This window comes from Sebastes fasciatus, chromosome 9, assembly GCF_043250625.1.
Source record: "Sebastes fasciatus isolate fSebFas1 chromosome 9, fSebFas1.pri, whole genome shotgun sequence".
Lineage (NCBI taxonomy): Eukaryota > Metazoa > Chordata > Actinopteri > Perciformes > Sebastidae > Sebastes > Sebastes fasciatus.
In genome coordinates, this window is record NC_133803.1 from 2,889,733 (window position 1) to 2,908,203 (window position 18,471).

The following is an 18,471-nucleotide window of genomic DNA, read 5'->3' on the forward strand; positions in this document are numbered from 1 at the left end:
TGGTGCCTGATCGAAAATGTCACAAATACGAAAAATACTCAATTGTAATCGTCTTTTTGTCAAACGTATCGGTAATAACGTTGGTCTAAAAATGTATGTCACAGCGCAGATTTTAGTGTTTTTAAAGAAGAAAGCGACAAAAAAATAACAACCTAATTTCCCAGATACACTTTGGCGGTAACCATAGCAACGTTGCCGCAGAGCAGTTGAAAGTTGGTAGATTGAAAATATCAACAAATATTTTATTTTGTGCCGAAAAACGTTGAGATAAAATATCATAATATGTCTGAGCCACCAAACTCCAGCAGTTCATCTTCAGGAACAGAAGAAGGACGTTCAACTCCGGACATCTTGATCTGTGAGAGCGATGAGAGGTTCTTCAGGTCTCTGGAGGAGTTCACCGAGCAGGAGAAACGGTACCTGCGGTGTCCAGAGGAGGGACCGGACGAGCTCCGGTACATCACATACCGCCACGTGTTTGATAAGGTAGCTGTCTGCTGCTGCTGCTGGAGGAATGTAAAGTACATTTACTCAAGTACTGGAACTACTTGATTACAATGTTGATGAAAAGCTACTTGTTCTCTGCTCGAGTGATTCTAACGTCCTTTAGACTTCTAATTTACTCCTCCTCATCTCAGAGGGAACTCTTTACTCCACAACATCTATTTATCAAAGCTTTAGTTACTTTTTATATTCAAACTATTAAAGGTCCCATATCATGCTCATGTTCAGGTTCATACTTGTATTTTGTGTTTTGTACTAGAACATGTTTACATGCTGTTATGTTTAAAAAAACACTTTATTTTCCTCATGCTGTCTGCCTGAATATACCTGTATTTACCCTCTGTCTGAAACGCTCTGTTTTAGTGCATTTCAACGGAATTGCAACAGAATTGCAACAGAATTGCGTTGCTAGGAAGCAGCTTGGGTCCATGTTTACTTCCTGTCAGCTGATGTTATTTACATACACTGCAACAGGAAATAAACTGGGACACCGTAGCTGCATCTCATTTCAGCATTTTTCGCCTCCTCGACTCCTCGCTCCTCGATCCTCCGGCTGTGACCTCCATCTTGAAGGACGTCCCAATTCATAAAATGCGCATCGAGGAGCGAGGATCGAGGAGCGAGGAGGCTTGCTGGAGGAGCTATGAGCGAGGATACACCAGTGCATCCTCCAGTGTTTCCTGCACGGAAGTTTATCACCGACCGACACGCCCCCTTATTGGATATCAGTTATTGATTGGACGCTGCGCCCGATCAGACTGATCAGATACATCAACATCACTAGAGTTTCATACCAGAGTGAAGACGGATCACAGATTAACAGTTTTATATTTTAGTTGTCTTCTGATTCATCGTCTAGTTATAATCTGTGTTAACTGTAGGTGTGAACAGCAAACGGAGCATGTTGATGGTGAAGTGTTCCAGCAGCAGAAGGACAAGCAGTCTCTCTGCTTCACACACCGTCACTGAAGGAGTCTGACACTGAGAGGGGTTTATAAAAGCTGACAATGAACAGACTTAAAATAACTTTCTTCATTTATTAGAAAGAGTTTTCTTTTGATGATCTGTTATTTCACTCATTCACTTTTATTAAGTATCCAGTTAAAGTCAGAGAGAGAAGGAGAGTCTGTCTTTTATACCTTTTACATAATTTATCCTCATTTCCATTCAGTCACATGAGGCTGATAATTCCTGAGCGTCGGGTTTGATATGAGTTATATCATTTCACTTTCCCCTCAAACATTCAGACTAATACATAACTTCTACTGTCAGAATATAAATTAATACAGACGCTAATAATGAATAAATAATATAAAGATATTGTGCCAGTAGAGATGGTTCCTGGTTCTCTAAGCAGGACTCAGTCCACAGTAGAAATACAGACTGCAGCTGTTATTCATGTGCAGGTGTTTGTTAAACAGGTAACAGGCTACAGAGAGGAAACACTGCTGCTCTGATAACTGTTTCTTTATTACTATTAGATCAGTTCAGACATAAACAGCTTTTGAAGCCAACTGACAGCTGATCCAGCTGTTATCAGCTGCTGCTGTCATCAGAAACGGACGTCGCTTCACGTGACGCTTCAGAGGAAACGACGTCTCATGTCTCTAAAAACATATTTACTCGTTTCCTCTCTCCTCGAGTCTTTTCCTCGCCTCCTCCGCTCGCATCTCCCGGGGGCGGGACTAAGACGCGAGTCGAGGAGTCGAGGAGCCGAGGAGTCGAGGAGTCAAGCCGTATAAAAGCACTAATGGGAAAGACCCATTGAGTATGTTTACGTTTAAAACATGGATGTATTAAAAGAACTGGATACAGCGTTGGAGGCGGGGCTCCGGTCATTCCTATGAGAGTTGCTCATTGGCGCATGAAGCCTAAATGGCTCGACTTCCGTCTGGAAAAGTACCCGTATCTTGGCGGACCATGGGCAACTGGGACATGCGCAGTAGCGTCCGCTCGGTCACATGACTCGGTCACGGGATCCTAACGGCATGCCGTCGTCACGGCTTGCGCTCCAGCCTCGGTCTTGGTCTCACTCACATGAATGGAGGAAGGGAAATAACTCTGGATCGACTAATAGTGCATTTTACAACTTTAACATTTTTAATAAATAAGGGCTATTAGAGTGTTCGTACTGGGAGGTTGATTCACCTCAAAAAAAAATATCCGCTGAGTTACAGACGTCTCTTTCCCAATGTAAGTCTATGGGAAAAAGTGTTTTTTGGGCCCAATGGCATCACGTGACTGACACGGAAGTTGCAGTTCTGCCGTTTGGCCACTACGAAAGTCGGGATAGTCGCCCGGCCACTTCCTTGGCTTGGTTTAAATCTGTGAAATGGTCTAAATATTGTAGATTTGTGACATCACAAATGGACAGAAATCCTAACGACTTGTTTCATACGGGCTGTGTGTATTTCTCTATGGATTGAGTGTTTTGATACTTTCACAGTATTTATATATCACTTAAACCTCCTTTTATAACATAAAAGACATGGACATCTCACTTTTTACAGTATGGGACCATTAAAACCAAATATAACAACTAATATGGCTATATTATGATGTATCAGATTAAACTACCCAGCAGTATTTAAAGTCATTAAAATGAGCTCCACCTTTACCAGCTGCCTCATTAAAGTGATGAACATCAGCATCAAAAATTATAATCCAATAAATAATAGGTCTATATATTATTCTGAAATGGTCCATTCTGCATAATGAGTACTTTTGGTACTTGTCTTTAAGTTTATTTTGATGCTATTACTAATAAGGACTTTTACTTACTTACTTATTGTTTTTACATGCAGTAATGCTACTTTTACTGATATCAAATATCTGAATACTTCTTCCACCACTGATAAATACTAAGAGTGTATTTTGGAAAGTGGTCAGCATGAGTATATCTAATGTCTTAGGTGAGAATATTCCTTGTTTCTCAAAGTGGTGATTCTTTACTTAAATTATAGATAAATTTGACATTTGATGCTACTTTATTCTTCTACTCCAGTGCGTTTTGGATTGTACTCTTTACCTTGTTTTGAGTTATTCATTAGTAGTTGATTCTAATACTTTCATACTTCTGCTTAAGTAAGATTTTGAATATTTTGACTTATTATTTTGACACTGGGGTATATTGCCATTTTTATTTAAGTAGCACCGCTGCTTAAATGCAGTTAAAGATCAACAGGCTTTGGAATGGGCCATTCTGAGTAACTTTTGATACTATAAGTATGTATTTTGAAGTGTGACTTTTACTTTTACTGGAATATTTTTACATCATGGTATTGCTAAAGTAAAACTTCTGAGTACTTCTTCCAGTACTGCTTGTCTTTGACGTGTGTTGACTTTACAGTAGCAGGAGGAGTTAGTGTAAAAAAAAAGAGTACAATTTTGAGGTACTTGTACTTTACTCTAGTATTTCCATTTCATGCTACTTTATACTTCTACTCTACAGAGGGAGATATTGTACTTTTTACTACTCTGACAGCTTTAGTTGCTTTACAGATTCAGATGATGACTTCAAATAATGATATACTAATAAATGATGATGATGATTAAACTACCCAGCAGTATATAAAGTAGGTTATGAGGTTATGAGCTCCACTTTTACCAGCTGCAACATTAAAGTGATAAACTCATTAATGCATCAATAATTATAATCCAATAATATATATATAATTCTAAAATGAGCCATTCTGCATGCAGGACTTTTACTTGTGACTTCTCAGTATTTTCTACACTACTTGCTGATACTAAATAGCCGTGTTTTGTACTCTGAGTGTGACTCTCTTGTTGTTCCTCCTGGTCTTGTTTCCCACAGGTGATTGGACGAGCGACGGCCTATAAGAGGCTTCTGCTGACCATAAAGGCGGAGTATGATGATGTAATCAGGGTGCTGCAAATGAGGGAGGATGAGGCCAGGACAGCCCGGCGAACACTGGCGGCCTCGACATCACACCCAGAATCACTAGTGACCTGCCAGAGACGAGCCGCCCACCTGAGAGACAGGTGTGTGTGCTAGTGTACTGAGCTATTTTGTGAGGACATTTTGTCCACTTGTCACTTTGAAGGAGGATTCAAACTTCAGTTAAAGGTCCTGAAAATCTATTTTAGCTTCTTACTACGAGTGGTGAGTTCTTACATGAACACATAATACAACAGTTTGGGTTATTTAATCTGAGATATTTCTGTTAGGGCTGTCAATCCATTCAAATATTGAATCGCCATTAATCGTATGATTGTCCATAGTTAATCGCAATTAATTGCATATTAATCACACAGTTGTTTTTTTTACCTTAAAAAGAGATTTGTCAAGTATTTAATACTATTAATAATTAATGCTGTGGCTCAGAGGGTAGAGCAGGTCGTCCATCAATCGGAAGGTCGGTTCGATCCTCGGCTGCTCCGGGTCACATGTCGAAGTGTCCTTGAGCAAGACACTTAACCCCAAATTGCTCCCAAAGGTATAGCCATCGGTGTGTGAATGCTGATTAGAATTTAGATTAGATCCTGATGGGCAGGTGGACTCCTTGCATGGCAGCCTCTGCTATCAGTGTGTGAATGGGTGAATGCTGACATGTAGTGTAAAGCACTTTGAGTGGTCAGAAGACTAGAAAAGCGCTGTATGAATGCAAGTCCATTTACCATTTATCAACATGGAGTGCGCAAATATGCTGCTTTATGCAAATGTATGTTTATATTTATTATTGGAAATCAATTACCAACACAGAACAATGACAGATATTGATCCAGAAACCCTCACAGGTACTGCATTTAGCATAAAACAATATACTCAACTCATCACATGGCAAACTGCAGCCCAACAGGCAACAACAGCTGTCAGTGTGTCAGTGTGCTGACTTGACTATGACTTGCCCCAAACTGCATGTGATTATCATAAAGTGGGCATGTCTGTAAAGGGGAGATTCGTGGGTACCCATAGAACCCATTTACATTCACATATCTAGAGGTCAGAGGTCAAGGGACCCCTTTGGAGTGTTATTTAACCTCCTTCACAAGCTAGTATGACATGGTTGGTACTGATGGGTTCATTAGGTTGTTCTAGTTTCAGATGATACCGGTATCTTCACTCTCTTAAAAACTGAGCCCTCTACAACCTAAAAATCACAAGTTGCATTAATGCGATAAAGAAAATAGTGCTGTTAAAATGAATTTACGTTAACGCGTTATTATCGCATTAACTTTGACAGCCCTAATTTCTGTATTTGTGTTTTGCGGCGGTGGAGTAACGTCTAATTAACTGATGGTTTCAGCTGTACTTGTATAAACTTTTGGGAAGTTGAATTAATAACAAAACATCATATTTGATCTACTCTTCATATGTTGTGTGTAAAAATCTTAAATAGTAAATTAACTAAAGCTGTCAGATAAATGTTGTGGAGTAGAAGTAAAAAATGGCATGAAAAGAAAAAAATACTCAAGTAAAATACAAGTACCTCAAATTTGTACTTTAGTACAGTACTGAGAGTAAATGTACTTAGTTACATTCAACCCATAGTATTTTTGTACAAATTGTATTTATATTTTTGACACAAATACATCTGATCAAACCTCACCAAAACACTACTGATGAAGCAGATTAGCTTCGTTTTCGAGTGGAGAAATTAGAAAATAAAATGTATTTTTCAAAGTTTTAACTTTGCTGCCATTTAGTCCTGAATGTTTCATGTTATTGAGGAAAAACTTAAGGTGTGAAACATGTTTTCAGGGGCTTTAAGGTTATGGGCTAGGGACAGCATTAACTCATGTGTGACAGAGAGTGAACAGGTATATATAATTCAATTTATTTTTATGCAGGACGTTTCTTGAGCTACATTATGTTTTATACAAAAGAGACCTGGATGGTCTGAAACAAAAACGTCATGATTGCCACTCTAAAACACTTACAATTGGAAAATAAACCTTTTGTGTGAATTCCTGATTTGCTGGCGATGTTTGAAAATGTTTTTTGTGTGAGGGATTGTAGTGAAGTTTTAAATACAATTTACCATCCATTTCCTACTGCATGCCTCTCTTTGTCTCTCCCCAGAATCGGTGTCATTCAGAGGCAAACAGCAGAACTTGGAGAGGAGATGGAGACACTGAAATCATCTAAAGAGCAGAGCACATGGATACTTGGTACTACTCATACTCAGCCCTGAGCCCTGTTTCAGAAAGCGGGATTAGTGAAAATTCTGAGTTAGTTAAGACGGAGATGAGGGAGACTCTGGATTTTTCAGTTGCAGAAATAGCGGTTCTGGGTCAGTTACCATGGTAACTGGCTCTGTGCACCTAACCTGCTCACTGGCAGGTTTTCTTTAACAAACCCTGAGTTTCTCTCTGTCTCCTCCTCCATACAGAGATTTATTTCCGCACTCATTCAGTCCATATCAAAGCGCACATCAAAGCGCATTAATCAGCGGAGGTTCAAGTCAGAATTTAAAGATATTAGATTGTTACTCAGAACTATCTAGTGTACTCTTGCTGGTTTCTCAGGATTGCCCACCCTGCCTTTAATGTAGACGTAGTCTCAGTCTGGGTGTCTTGTAGGAGAGATGGGTGGTCCAGGGCCCATTGTCTCATAATCTGCCCATGCTAATAGTGAGGGGTCCATGGTTCAGCCTCACATCTGTCTCGTCTCCCAGGTTTGACGGTAGCTGAATCAGAGGATCCCGAGGCTCTGGACAGACACCTGAAGCAACTCGAAGCCCAGAAAGCTGCTCTACTGGACAGGAAGAGTGACTGCGTCTCTCTTGAGGTCAAAGCTGAGCTGGACGCCAAGCTGCAGACCGCCGAGGACCACAGAGACCAGCTGAGCACCAAGAACAACCAACTGATAGTCCTGTAAGAGTCCTGTGAAGTGGCCCATATTTAGATGAAAGTGAAGCACCTGAACAACTAATGTAGCTTTATAAAACATCAACCTACCGAATTTACAACTGCCACACATTCATACCTACCGAGGAAGGCCTGTTGAGCCGCTGTCGTCAATATTCTCCAAATGAATGATCAGGTTGCTGTGTTTTTCTGTCTGTCTGCAGATACAAGCGTCTGAGGTTAGTGTCCGACCGTCTGTCCAGCTGGGAGGACGAGAAGCAGCAAGTTCCACTGGAGGAACTCTTGGGTTCCACACTGGAGAACGTCAGACAGACCAGCGGTGAGACACTGCTGCAAACAAAACACTTTGAGAGTCAATTCACAAAAACATCAGGGAGTTTTAAATGGGAGCAAGGCATGAGTAGTCAATCTATGCACTCTGATGATCAACCAATAGGCCAAACGTTGACCCCATGGCACACTTTGAATGACAGCCCCCTCATTTGCACTGAATAAATACATTAAAAAATAATTTTAAATATATAAAATAAATGCAAAATAATAATTATATATTATTTATTTTATTATATTAAATAAAGATCTAAAAGGGAAAATTAAATACGAAAGTCAGTAAATAGGGGACTTAATACAAAGGTGAATAAAAAAAAAAATCTATTTATGTCACATTTCATCAATCAATTAATGCCTGCATTCATTTTTTATATTATTTGTAGGGCTGTCAATCGATTAAAATATTTAATCGCGATTAATCGCATGATTGTCCATAGTTAATCACGATTATTCACAAATTAATCACACATTTTGTCACATATCTGTTCAAAATGTACCTTAAAGGGAGATTTGTCAAGTATTTAATCCTTTTATCAACATGGGAGTGGACAAATATGCTGCTTTATGCAAATGTATGTTTCTATTTATTATTGTAAATCAATTAACAACACAAACAATGACAGATATTGTCCAGAAACCCTCACAGGTACTGCATTTAGCATAAAAGATATGCTCAAATCATAACAAACTGCAGCCCAACAGACAACAACAGCTGTCAGTGTGTCAGTGTGCTGACTTGACTATGACTTGCCCCAAACTGCATGTGATTATCATAAAGTGGGCATGTCTGTAAAGGGGAGACTCGTGGGTACCCATAGAACCCATTTACATTCACATATCTGGAGGTCAGAGGTCAAGGGACCCCTTTGAAAATGGTATCTTCACTCTACCTTTAAAACTGAGCCTGCTACGACCTCCGAAAGATCGATTGCGTTAATGCATTAAAGTAATTAGTGGCGTTAAAACGATTCTGCGTTAACGCGCTATTATTCTGTTAACTTTGACAGCCCTGATTATTTTTGGTACATTTAATGGCAAATATAATTTATTATCAAGTCATCTATTTATTTATTTTAGATTTTGGTAGCTTCCGTCCTCTATAAGTACAATGTCTGTTCAGAGGATTTCAAAACCATAAGAAGTGTCAGAATTTGGAGATTTATTGTGTTTTCTGATTTGAAAATGGTAAAATTTTCACCACACATTGTCTCTCTGCTGTTTCAGGTATCAACTCATAAAGTTCCAACTCCCAGTGTTATCTTGTGTCTTCAACTGAGGGCGTTTTATATTTTAATAAGTAATTTATTTATTGTGTTGAGTTGAATGTGCTAATTATTTTGTACTGTAATTACCTTGTGCCTTTTCTACCTTTTTTTTCCTTTCTTAAATTTGACTCGGTGTAACCTGCTCAGAATTCCAATGTACTTAGATGCAAATGGCAAATAAAACTCTTGAATCTTGAACAAACTTATTTCCACCTGTGTTTACTACTTCAAAAGTTCTGTCTGCAACATTGATCATAATTAACCATAACCTGCCCTTGACATTTCAGTATGCAATAATCTTGATGTTATGATCTGGGGTGTTTATTGTGTCACCTCTTAGCCAACACTCAGGCCTAAATTAAAAGCAAAAACGAAGGAGGTAAAGTAAAGGTGTTACATATCATTTACACCTTTAATCTACCCGTTGGCCCTGCAGTGACAGACGACGAGGCCCGCAGCATCGATGCAGAACTGTTTGAGCACGAAGAGCCGACTGGAGTCGACGAGTCCAAACTCCTGTCAGATTACTTGAACAGGTGCTGCGTTCACAAACAAGTCCTGATCAGTTTATCTGAACTCTTCAGACTCTCTCTGAATCCTCTCTCTCTCTCTCCGTCAGGTTCATTGAGCTCTTTGATTCGGCTCAGTATGAGGAAGCTGCTCTCCTCGCTGCCGGATCTCCTCGAGGAGTCCTGAGGAACCTCGAAACCATGGAGCTGTTTAAAGGTGGGAAACAGACACACACAAACATGTATGTAAGAGATAATACCCATGATGCGTGTTTTCTGTGGATAACGTTATTTAAGTCCTCTATTAAAAGAGTAACTAAACCACCAAGACACTTTGTTGTTGATGGATTCAGGTCCAAATGTTGACATTTTAGTGCAAAGTACTTTAATTCTACATACTGTGTTATAAATATGCATAGCAACTGCCCTTTACTGGTTGAAACCTGGGTATTGTAATTGGATATTGCTACTGGCTGATCTGAAGGCAGGTGACGCTCTCATCCCCTCATCACAAACCGCCGCTTTGTCACACCCCTTGGCGTCACTTTATTTTTGGCATTAGAACCACAATAGTTACCCTCAGCGTCACTTTAGGATTAGGCAACAAAACCACTATAGTTAGGTTTAGGAAAGAAATACAAGGTTAGGTTTAAAACTACTACATTTGTATAGTGAAAATCACACTGAGCGTTGAACCCTGAACGAACAGCTGATTGTAACGTGACACACGGAACGCGGTCTCTTCGATCAAAGCCTTATGTTTGTTGACCCGATTTTGTCCTTTTTAGGGGGGTCCAGCGGGTCTTTAGGGGGAGATAGCAGATCAACAGTAGATGTCACTTAGAAGTGGTGTACATCATCTGAAAGCTGGGAACCTGAAGATTAATTTGATGCAGCTCAGCACTGAGGGTCAAGTTGTTCTAGTCATAAATCAGAAATAAACATGAATTAATCAATTCATTTGAAGGTCCCATATTATGCTAATTTTCAGGATCATACTTGTATTTTGTGTTTCTACTAGAACATGTTTACATGCTGTTATGTTCAAAAAACACTTTATTTTCCTCATACTGTCTGTCTGAATATGCCTGTATTTATCCTCTGTCTTAAACGCTCTGTTTTAGCGTATTTTGACGGCATTGCGACAAATTTGCAACAAAATTGTGTTGCTAGGCAACAGCTTGGGTCCATGTGTACTTCCTGTCAGCTGATGTCATTCACATACACTGCAACCAGGAATAAACTGGGACACATTTAGAATGTTTACGTTTAAATCTATGTAAAGTCTAAATATTGGATATTTGTGACATCACATATGGACAGAAATCCTGATGGAGTTCCTGAAAACGGGCTGTGTGTATTTCCCTGTAGATCGAGTGTTTCGATACTTTTACAGTATTTATATAAGACTTAATCCTGCTTTTTAATAAAAAAAACTTGAAAATCTCACTTTTTTATAATATGGGACCTTTAAATAAATTATAAAAGTTTATAAGGGCTAACAACATGATGATAGAAGGTTGTGATGGCCATTCCCATGCTCTATTATGTCTCGTAAGTTGTTGCAGCAATTTTTGGGTTGATACCACTCGAGAATTGATAAAAATGTCCAATATTCCCTCCAAAATCCCACATTAAGACACCAAGACCTCGAGGAACACCATAGAAAAAGACATGCTGTGATTTGGGATCAAAAACTTTTGACATTTGGAGATTTCTGCATTTTTTGGTGATTGGATGGCGAGCACTTGTGTAAACTGCTCAGAAACCCCCTTTTTGTCAATGTAGCTAGGAAAGCCATCCATCCTCTGAATGCTCTAGGTCTCTAGTTTGATCCATCCATCCTCTGAATGCTCTAGGTCTCTAGTTTGATCCATCCATCCTCTGAATGCTCTAGGTCTCTAGTCTGATCCATCCATCCTCTGAATGCTCTAGGTCTCTAGTTTGATCCATCCATCCTCTGAATGCTCTAGGTCTCTAGTCTGATCCATCCATCCTCTGAATGCTCTAGGTCTCTAGTTTGATCCATCCATCCTCTGAATGCTCTAGGTCTCTAGTTTGATCCATCCATCCTCTGAATGCTCTAGGTCTCTAGTTTGATCCATCCATCCTCTGAATGCTCTAGGTCTCTAGTTTGATCCATCCATCCTCTGAATGCTTTAGGTCTCTAGTTTGAGGCTGTAGTTTCATGAGGCTGTGATTTTCCAGTTGCAGACCAAAGTGCTTCACAGCAGTAAAAATAGACTTAAAATGAGCACAAAATAGTATAAAATAGTATAAAATAGTATAAAATAGCAATGCAGAAAGTAAGAAAAAAAAGGTAATAGTATAAAGTAGCATCATAGACATCAATAAAAATAATGCTCATTTAACACACAATCACAGTGTGACCATAAAGTGGCAGAATGCATTAAAAGGCTAAGGTGAAGAGATACATTTCTAATCATGACATACACATCTTTTTTTTTCAGGACAAACTGGGCTGTCAGATTATGCAGGCTGCAGTGATGTCACCTGAATGTATAAATCATCAAAATGACCATAAAGACGAGAGAAAAAACAATACGGAAATTGAATTTCGCAGAAATGTATTCAAACCACACAGAGAATAATAAGGAATACGATTTTGGGCTTTTGAAAAATGTTTTCCCAAGTCTTGGGAATCGGGGGGGAAAAAATGATCATTTTAACCAACGTTCATCAAAAGATATTCACATTTCTTACAGAAAAGGCCTGTCGTTTTTCTGTCCATTTTTCTACAAAAAGTTAGCTCACAGAAGACTTTCATTATTGAATTTATTACTTTTATGAAGTCTCTGAAAAAACACTGTTGTTCCAAGTTGGATTACAAAACATCTGAAAGGAATACGATCACAGTTGACACCACGTTAGAAAGCTACGTTGGTGACGAAGCAGCTGCATGTTAAAGTAAGTCTCTACACCGCAGCGTTCTAGAGATAATCTAAAAAGAGGAAGTAGAGTCATTTTCTGTCGTATACAACAGCTTCAACCTCAGGGGTCTAATAAAACTAATATAGCAAGCAGAACTGTAACTGACACAGTGGGGTGACATCATTAAAGGACTTAAAACTAATCAACTAATCACAGATGTTCTTCTAACTCGCTGTCAATAAAACGGATTCTCTCCAGACCTCCGTCAGCTTAACAAGACAGACTTTGTTTCTGTTTATTGCTTCATGTTTGTTATTAAAACACATCTTCTCTCTCCCAGGTGTGAAGGGGTCCCCGGGGTCTCTCCCCCCTCTCTTCCTCTTCCTCCAGGCCCTGCTGATGACAGTTGTGGCCAGTAAGGAGCTGCCGGCTGCTCTCTCCCTGCAGCTCGTCCACTGTGCCCTGCAGCATGGCGCCACGCAGCTCGTCGCCCACGCCGTCAACAACCACAAGTAAACACACCCGCTCATCAGCGACTTTTTAGGATCTGCTGATGCTGCTCGGCTCTTTACGCCCTTTATCCTCGCAGACTGACCTTCTCTGAGGATGTGGGCGACGTCCTGACTGAGCATGCTCAGGAGAACTCCAGCGTGGCCGACGTGTGTCTGGCGATGGCCACCGAGGCCTACGAGGCCTGCAGGTCGGGCAGGAAGAGCGCACTGAGCATGTGCCGGAGAGGCTTGATCCACAGCGCCGCCAAGTTCATGAACCACTGCGAGTACTTCACAGCTGGTCTGTCTGTGTGTGTGTGTGTGTGTGTGTGTGTGTGTGTGTGTGTGTTTTCTTGCATAACTCACACAATAATCTGTGTATGAATCTCTTTCTCTCTCAGAGGACTGTATGTGGGTTCTGTGTTGCTCGCCCAGCCTCTCTCTCCTCCAGCTCTTGACGGCGCCTCAGCAGGGCCGAGCGGCCATCTTGTCAGTGGGCGTGACCTGTTCCGCTCTGCTGGCCGACCCTCAGCAGCAGCAGCTTGCTCTGCAGCTCCTGGACAGCTTTGTCAGCAGAGGACGAGGTAAACACAAACTGTCAGCAGGCTCAAAGCCAGCAGTAACACAAACACAGTTCTGGTGCAGTTCTCCTCACTGGGTTTGTGCCTGTTTGGTCAATTCCTGGCTCCAAACAAATGCTGCTGGTTAGGCAGCGCAGTGGCATTTTCGTGCAGATTTTGGCATGAAATAGTGTTTTTGCATCGTGCATTTTTGCCTGTTTTAGACCACATCTTATCTCAAACACAGACCAAAGTCACAGGAACACACAGGACCAGATTCAGTTTCAGTCATGAATCTACTGTACTAGGGCCGTTAACGTTAACGCCATAATAATGCGTTAACGCAAATTTGTTTTCAACGCCACTAGTTTCTTTAACACGTTTACACAACTTGCGATTTTTAGGTTGTAGCGGCTCAGTTTTAAAGCTAGAGTGAAGATACTGGTATCACCTGAAAATTAAAAAACCTAATGAATCCATCGGTACCAACCATGTCATACTACATTTTGGTGAGGAAAACCTGGCCCCTTGACCTCTGACCTCAAGATATGTGGGTTCTATGGGTACCGAGTGAACGGGTAGATTAAAGGTGTAAATGATATGTGACACCTTTACTTTACCTCCTTCGTTTTTGCTTTTAATTTAGGCCTGAGTGTTGGCTGAGAGGTGACACAATAAACACCCCAGATCATAACATCAAGATTATTGCATGCTGAAATGTCAAGGGCAGGTTATGGTTCATTATGATCAATGTTGCAGACAAAACTTTTGAAGTAGTAAATACAGGTGGAAATAAGTTTGTTGAAGACACAAGATAACACTGGGAGTTGGAACTTTATGAGTTGGTACCTGAAACAGCAGAGAGACGATGTGTGGTGCAAATTTGACCATTTTCATGTCAAAAAACACAATAAATCTCCAAATTCTGACACTTTTTATGGTTTTAAAATCCTCTGAACAGACATTATACCTATATAGGACGGAAGCTACCAAAAATAAAAATCTCCAACAGAACTACTGTCATGACTTTGCACGGCTGGGTGTATTTATAGCGCCCGTACCACCAGTGCTATCGGCTTATAATAGCCCAATATAAATGTGCTGCGGTCCATCGCTATTATGCTCTGTGCTTTTACAAATGTCCTTTTTCAACAATTAATAGCCATGTTTTCATGCGCGTTGCAGCAGAACATACATGAAAACACGAGTAATTTAGCTCTATTTCAGCTCTAATAGCAGTAATACAGGGACGTTTGATGAATATTGTGACATTACTGATATTTTTGGCCACAATGATACCGACACATCTCTGGTGCTCTGCTTGCTTTTCACACTCAGGTTCACTAAAATAAGGTCCTGAACAAACAAAAGTGCTTATTTTAATATGTAGTGATGAAGATGCCACTCATCACAGGGCAGGAAAGATGAATCCTGAATCTGATCATTGATAAAATAAGCAGGAGGAAGAAGCAAACCAAATGAACATCTGACCTGAGGTGACCTCTGACCTCGCTGTGTGTCTCGATCCTCTCAGGGGTTCTGGAGGAGGTGATCCTGCAGGACAGTAGCTCTCCAGTGGACGTTTGGATCGTCGTGGCATCTCTGTGCTCTGAGCTGAACCGGGCTGACCTGAGCCAGGCTGTCCTGTCTGTCCTGCTGGACCAGAGCGGGACCAGGGTCTTGTCCCCGGACCTGGAGGGAGCCCGGCTCATGGAGCACATCTTCGAGTGAAAATTTAATCTGAAAGGAAGAATAACCACAGCTGAATGACTCCAAACTTCCCACAAAGCAATAAACATCAGCTATTAATAACCTGTTATAACTTCTGTTTATGGCAGAAAAACACTTAAAAAACACACAAGTTCTTGTAATCGTTATGTAAAAGATTAAGTTTCTGTGTTTAAGACCTAGAGTATTCAGAGGATGGATGGATCAAACTAGAGACCTAGAGTATTCAGAGGATGGATGGATCAAACTAGAGACCTAGAGTATTCAGAGGATGGATGGATCAGACTAGAGACCTAGAGTATTCAGAGGATGGATGGATCAAACTAGAGACCTAGAGCATTCAGAGGATGGATGGATCGAACTAGAGACCTAGAGCATTCAGAGGATGGATGGATCAGACTAGAGACCTAGAGCATTCAGAGGATGGATGGTTTATGTATATTAGCTTAGGTTTCTGAGCAGTTTTCAGAACAGAAGTTGCTCGCCATCCAATCACCAAAAATGCAGTTATTGTAGAAATTTCCAAATGTCAAAAGTTTTTGATGCCAAATAACAGCGTGTCTTTTTCTATGGTTTTCCTCAAGGTCTTGGTGTCTTAATTCATTACGCCTATTTTAAAGTCTTTACACTAGTTACCTGTTAGTTTTCATATTTATTTTTAAATTCTTTTATTAGTTTATAAGGCACTACATGGCCTTGCACCAGACTACCTTGCAGAAATGCTTTTGGTTTATGAACCAGGAAGGCCCCACTGATCCTCCGGTTCTTCTCTTTTAGTGGTTCCACAAAGCAGAACAAAAACATTTGGTGATGCTGCTTTCAGCCTTTACGCTCCCAGCCGCTGGTACAACCTTCCAGAGGACCTGAGAGGAGCTGAAAATATTGATATTTTTAAACGTAAACTAAAAACCCATCTATTTAGTCTGGCTTTTATTTAGTGTTTTATAATTTTATAATTTTATGGTTTTATTGTTTATACTTATTTTATTTATCATCATCATTATAGTGTTTATTTTACTATATTTTGTTTAATCAACATTTTATTGCTGATCATTATCTCTTTTATTCTATTTTATAAAAATGTCATTATTTTAATACAATCTGCTTATTCTGTGTAGTTTCATAACTTTTATTTATTTTTATTGTTATTTTATTTCCTTGTATTTCATTTATCTTTTATTATCTTAAATACCCATCTTTTATTGCTTTCTTATTCAATGAACTTTTATATTGGTTGTTTTGGTGCATTAGTCTCTAAATCCATTTTTAACATTCTACTTTTTTGTCAATCGTCCGTACAATTGTACTGTACAACTGTACAAACTGTACAACTGTTGAATTGCTTTTGACTTGTTTGAAAGGTGCTATATAAATAAAGCTTGATTGATTGATTGATTGATTAATGTTGTATTTTAGAGGGATTATTGTAATGTATAATCAATTTTTGAAAAAATTGTTAGATTTAGCACCAAATCTGTATAACAATTTAAGAGACATAATAGAGCATGGGGATGGAAATCATATACTTCTATCATAATGTTTCAAATTTCACAATTTATTTTAATCAATTAATTAATTAATTAATTAATTCATGTCTATTTCTGATTTATGACTAGATCAATATGACACTCAGTGTTGAGCTGCATCTCAAATTAATCTTCAGGTTTCCAGCTTTCAGATGATGTACACCACTTCTATGTGACATCTACTGCTGACCTGCTATCTCCCCCTAAAGACCCCCTGGACCCCCCTAAAAAAGACAAAAACGGCTCTACTGTGGGTCTCAGAGGGTTAACCAGACTAAAGTCACACATCACACAAAAGTAGAACCACACAATGAGAAACCACTGAATTTGATGTTTTTCCATGTGTAAGTCTGTTTGTTATTCAATGAAAACTATTATTCTGTGCCCATTGTGATCATCCTGATCACAGACATGCCTGTTCATGTGATCCCGCTGTTATCTAGGCGACCTTTGACCTTTGATCGTTGCCTGGTTTCAGTGAGATGACTCAGGTAAAAATCTGAAGTAGTGATGGCTGACGGCCAGCAGGTGGTGAACAAATTCACAATCTGAGATTAAAGTGGCCTTCAAGCACACATATATAGAGGTCGAACATGAAAATAACTGTTTATTTATAAAAGCAGAGAATCACAAAAATTGTTAAAATGACAGTTTCCTACTTCTCATTCTCATTTTTCTCATAATAAGGACGGGAAACTTCTGGAACATATGTCTAATCTTCTATAAATAAAATACTACAAAAGACTAAAAGCTAGAAGAACAGGTGACCTGGCATCAGACGTGGAAGAAGTACTCAATGCCACAGTCTGGAAATACTCTGTTACAAGTGAAAGTCCTGCATTCAGAACCTTACTGAAAACTATAAAGGTTTTCAAAATATACTTAAAGAACCAGAAGTCAAAGACCTCATTATGCAGAATGGAACATTTCAGAATCTGCAGTTATGTGATTATCATAAAGTGGGCATGTCTGTAGAGGGGAGACTCGTGGGTACCCATAGAACCCATTTACATTCACATATCTGGAGGTCAGAGGTCAAGGGACCCCTTCAAAGATGGCCATGCCAGTTTTTCCTTGCTAAAATTTAACCCAACTTCTTTATCATCCTTACCAATGAATTCCCTATGTTTTCTAGTTTCATATGATATCTGTAGCATCCCTCTAGCTCTAAAACTGGACCTGCTACATCCTCTGAGAGACAGTAACGTCGGTCGGGGTCCCTCCCAACGGGTCTGAGTTATCGTGCAGTTTTTTTCCGTTGAAATTTATACATATCGTCATAGTTCTCGTTCACTTCACTTCACTCGGTCACTTTTTCTTTACTCTTGTTTTGACGCAAAATAAAGTATATTTTGATCATATATTTTGTTGACTAAATTAACACTGACTTCCTGGAGTATCACCATATTAAACCCTTGATCTAACTTTAACCCTAACCCCAGTCTAACCCTAGTCTGAACCAAACCCCTACAGGCAGTATGAGGACCTCCAACATGTCTTCATTCACTCACACACACACACACACACACACACACACACACTCAGCAGGTCAAACAGAAGAGCCTTTGTGTCGGCAGTAGGCCTCAATCTGTGAATAAAGCTACTGAACAAACACACTCCCACTAGTCTATAAACAGAGGCCGACTGTTTACCCAGAATACTCTCTGTCCATCTCTTCATGTGTTCTCTCTCTGCTGGCCTGTAACATTAGGAAATTAGGCTTTAAAGGTTCCATATTGTAAAAAGTGACATTTTCATGGCGTTTACATTATAAAGCAGGTTTAAGTTCTATATAAATACTGTGAAAGTATCGGAACGCTTAATCCACAGAG

General features: G+C 39.7%; 1 protein-coding gene across 1 annotated transcript; it reads left to right on the plus strand.

Moving 5' to 3' along the window:
* The first annotated feature begins 171 nt into the window (after positions 1-171).
* Positions 172-16,501, plus strand: LOC141773445 (clathrin heavy chain linker domain-containing protein 1-like). Its single transcript, XM_074645287.1, has 11 exons — positions 172-486; positions 4,322-4,509; positions 6,551-6,639; positions 7,146-7,344; positions 7,542-7,657; positions 9,370-9,469; positions 9,553-9,659; positions 12,675-12,846; positions 12,924-13,126; positions 13,227-13,409; positions 14,920-16,501. The coding sequence occupies exons 1-11, from the start codon at positions 283-285 to the stop codon at positions 15,114-15,116; spliced, it is 1,758 nt and encodes a 585-aa protein (XP_074501388.1). The 5' UTR covers positions 172-282; the 3' UTR covers positions 15,117-16,501.
* Positions 16,502-18,471: the final 1,970 nt, after the last annotated feature.

Bases quoted from the DNA above. Each gene is read 5' to 3' on its own strand.
- LOC141773445 (XM_074645287.1), top strand. From the start codon at position 283: ATGTCTGAGCCACCAAACTCCAGCAGTTCATCTTCAGGAACAGAAGAA. The intron at 7,345-7,541 runs GTAAGAGTCCTG...GTCTGTCTGCAG, and splicing joins AACAACCAACTGATAGTCCT to ATACAAGCGTCTGAGGTTAG. The intron at 9,660-12,674 runs GTGGGAAACAGA...TCTCTCTCCCAG, and splicing joins AACCATGGAGCTGTTTAAAG to GTGTGAAGGGGTCCCCGGGG.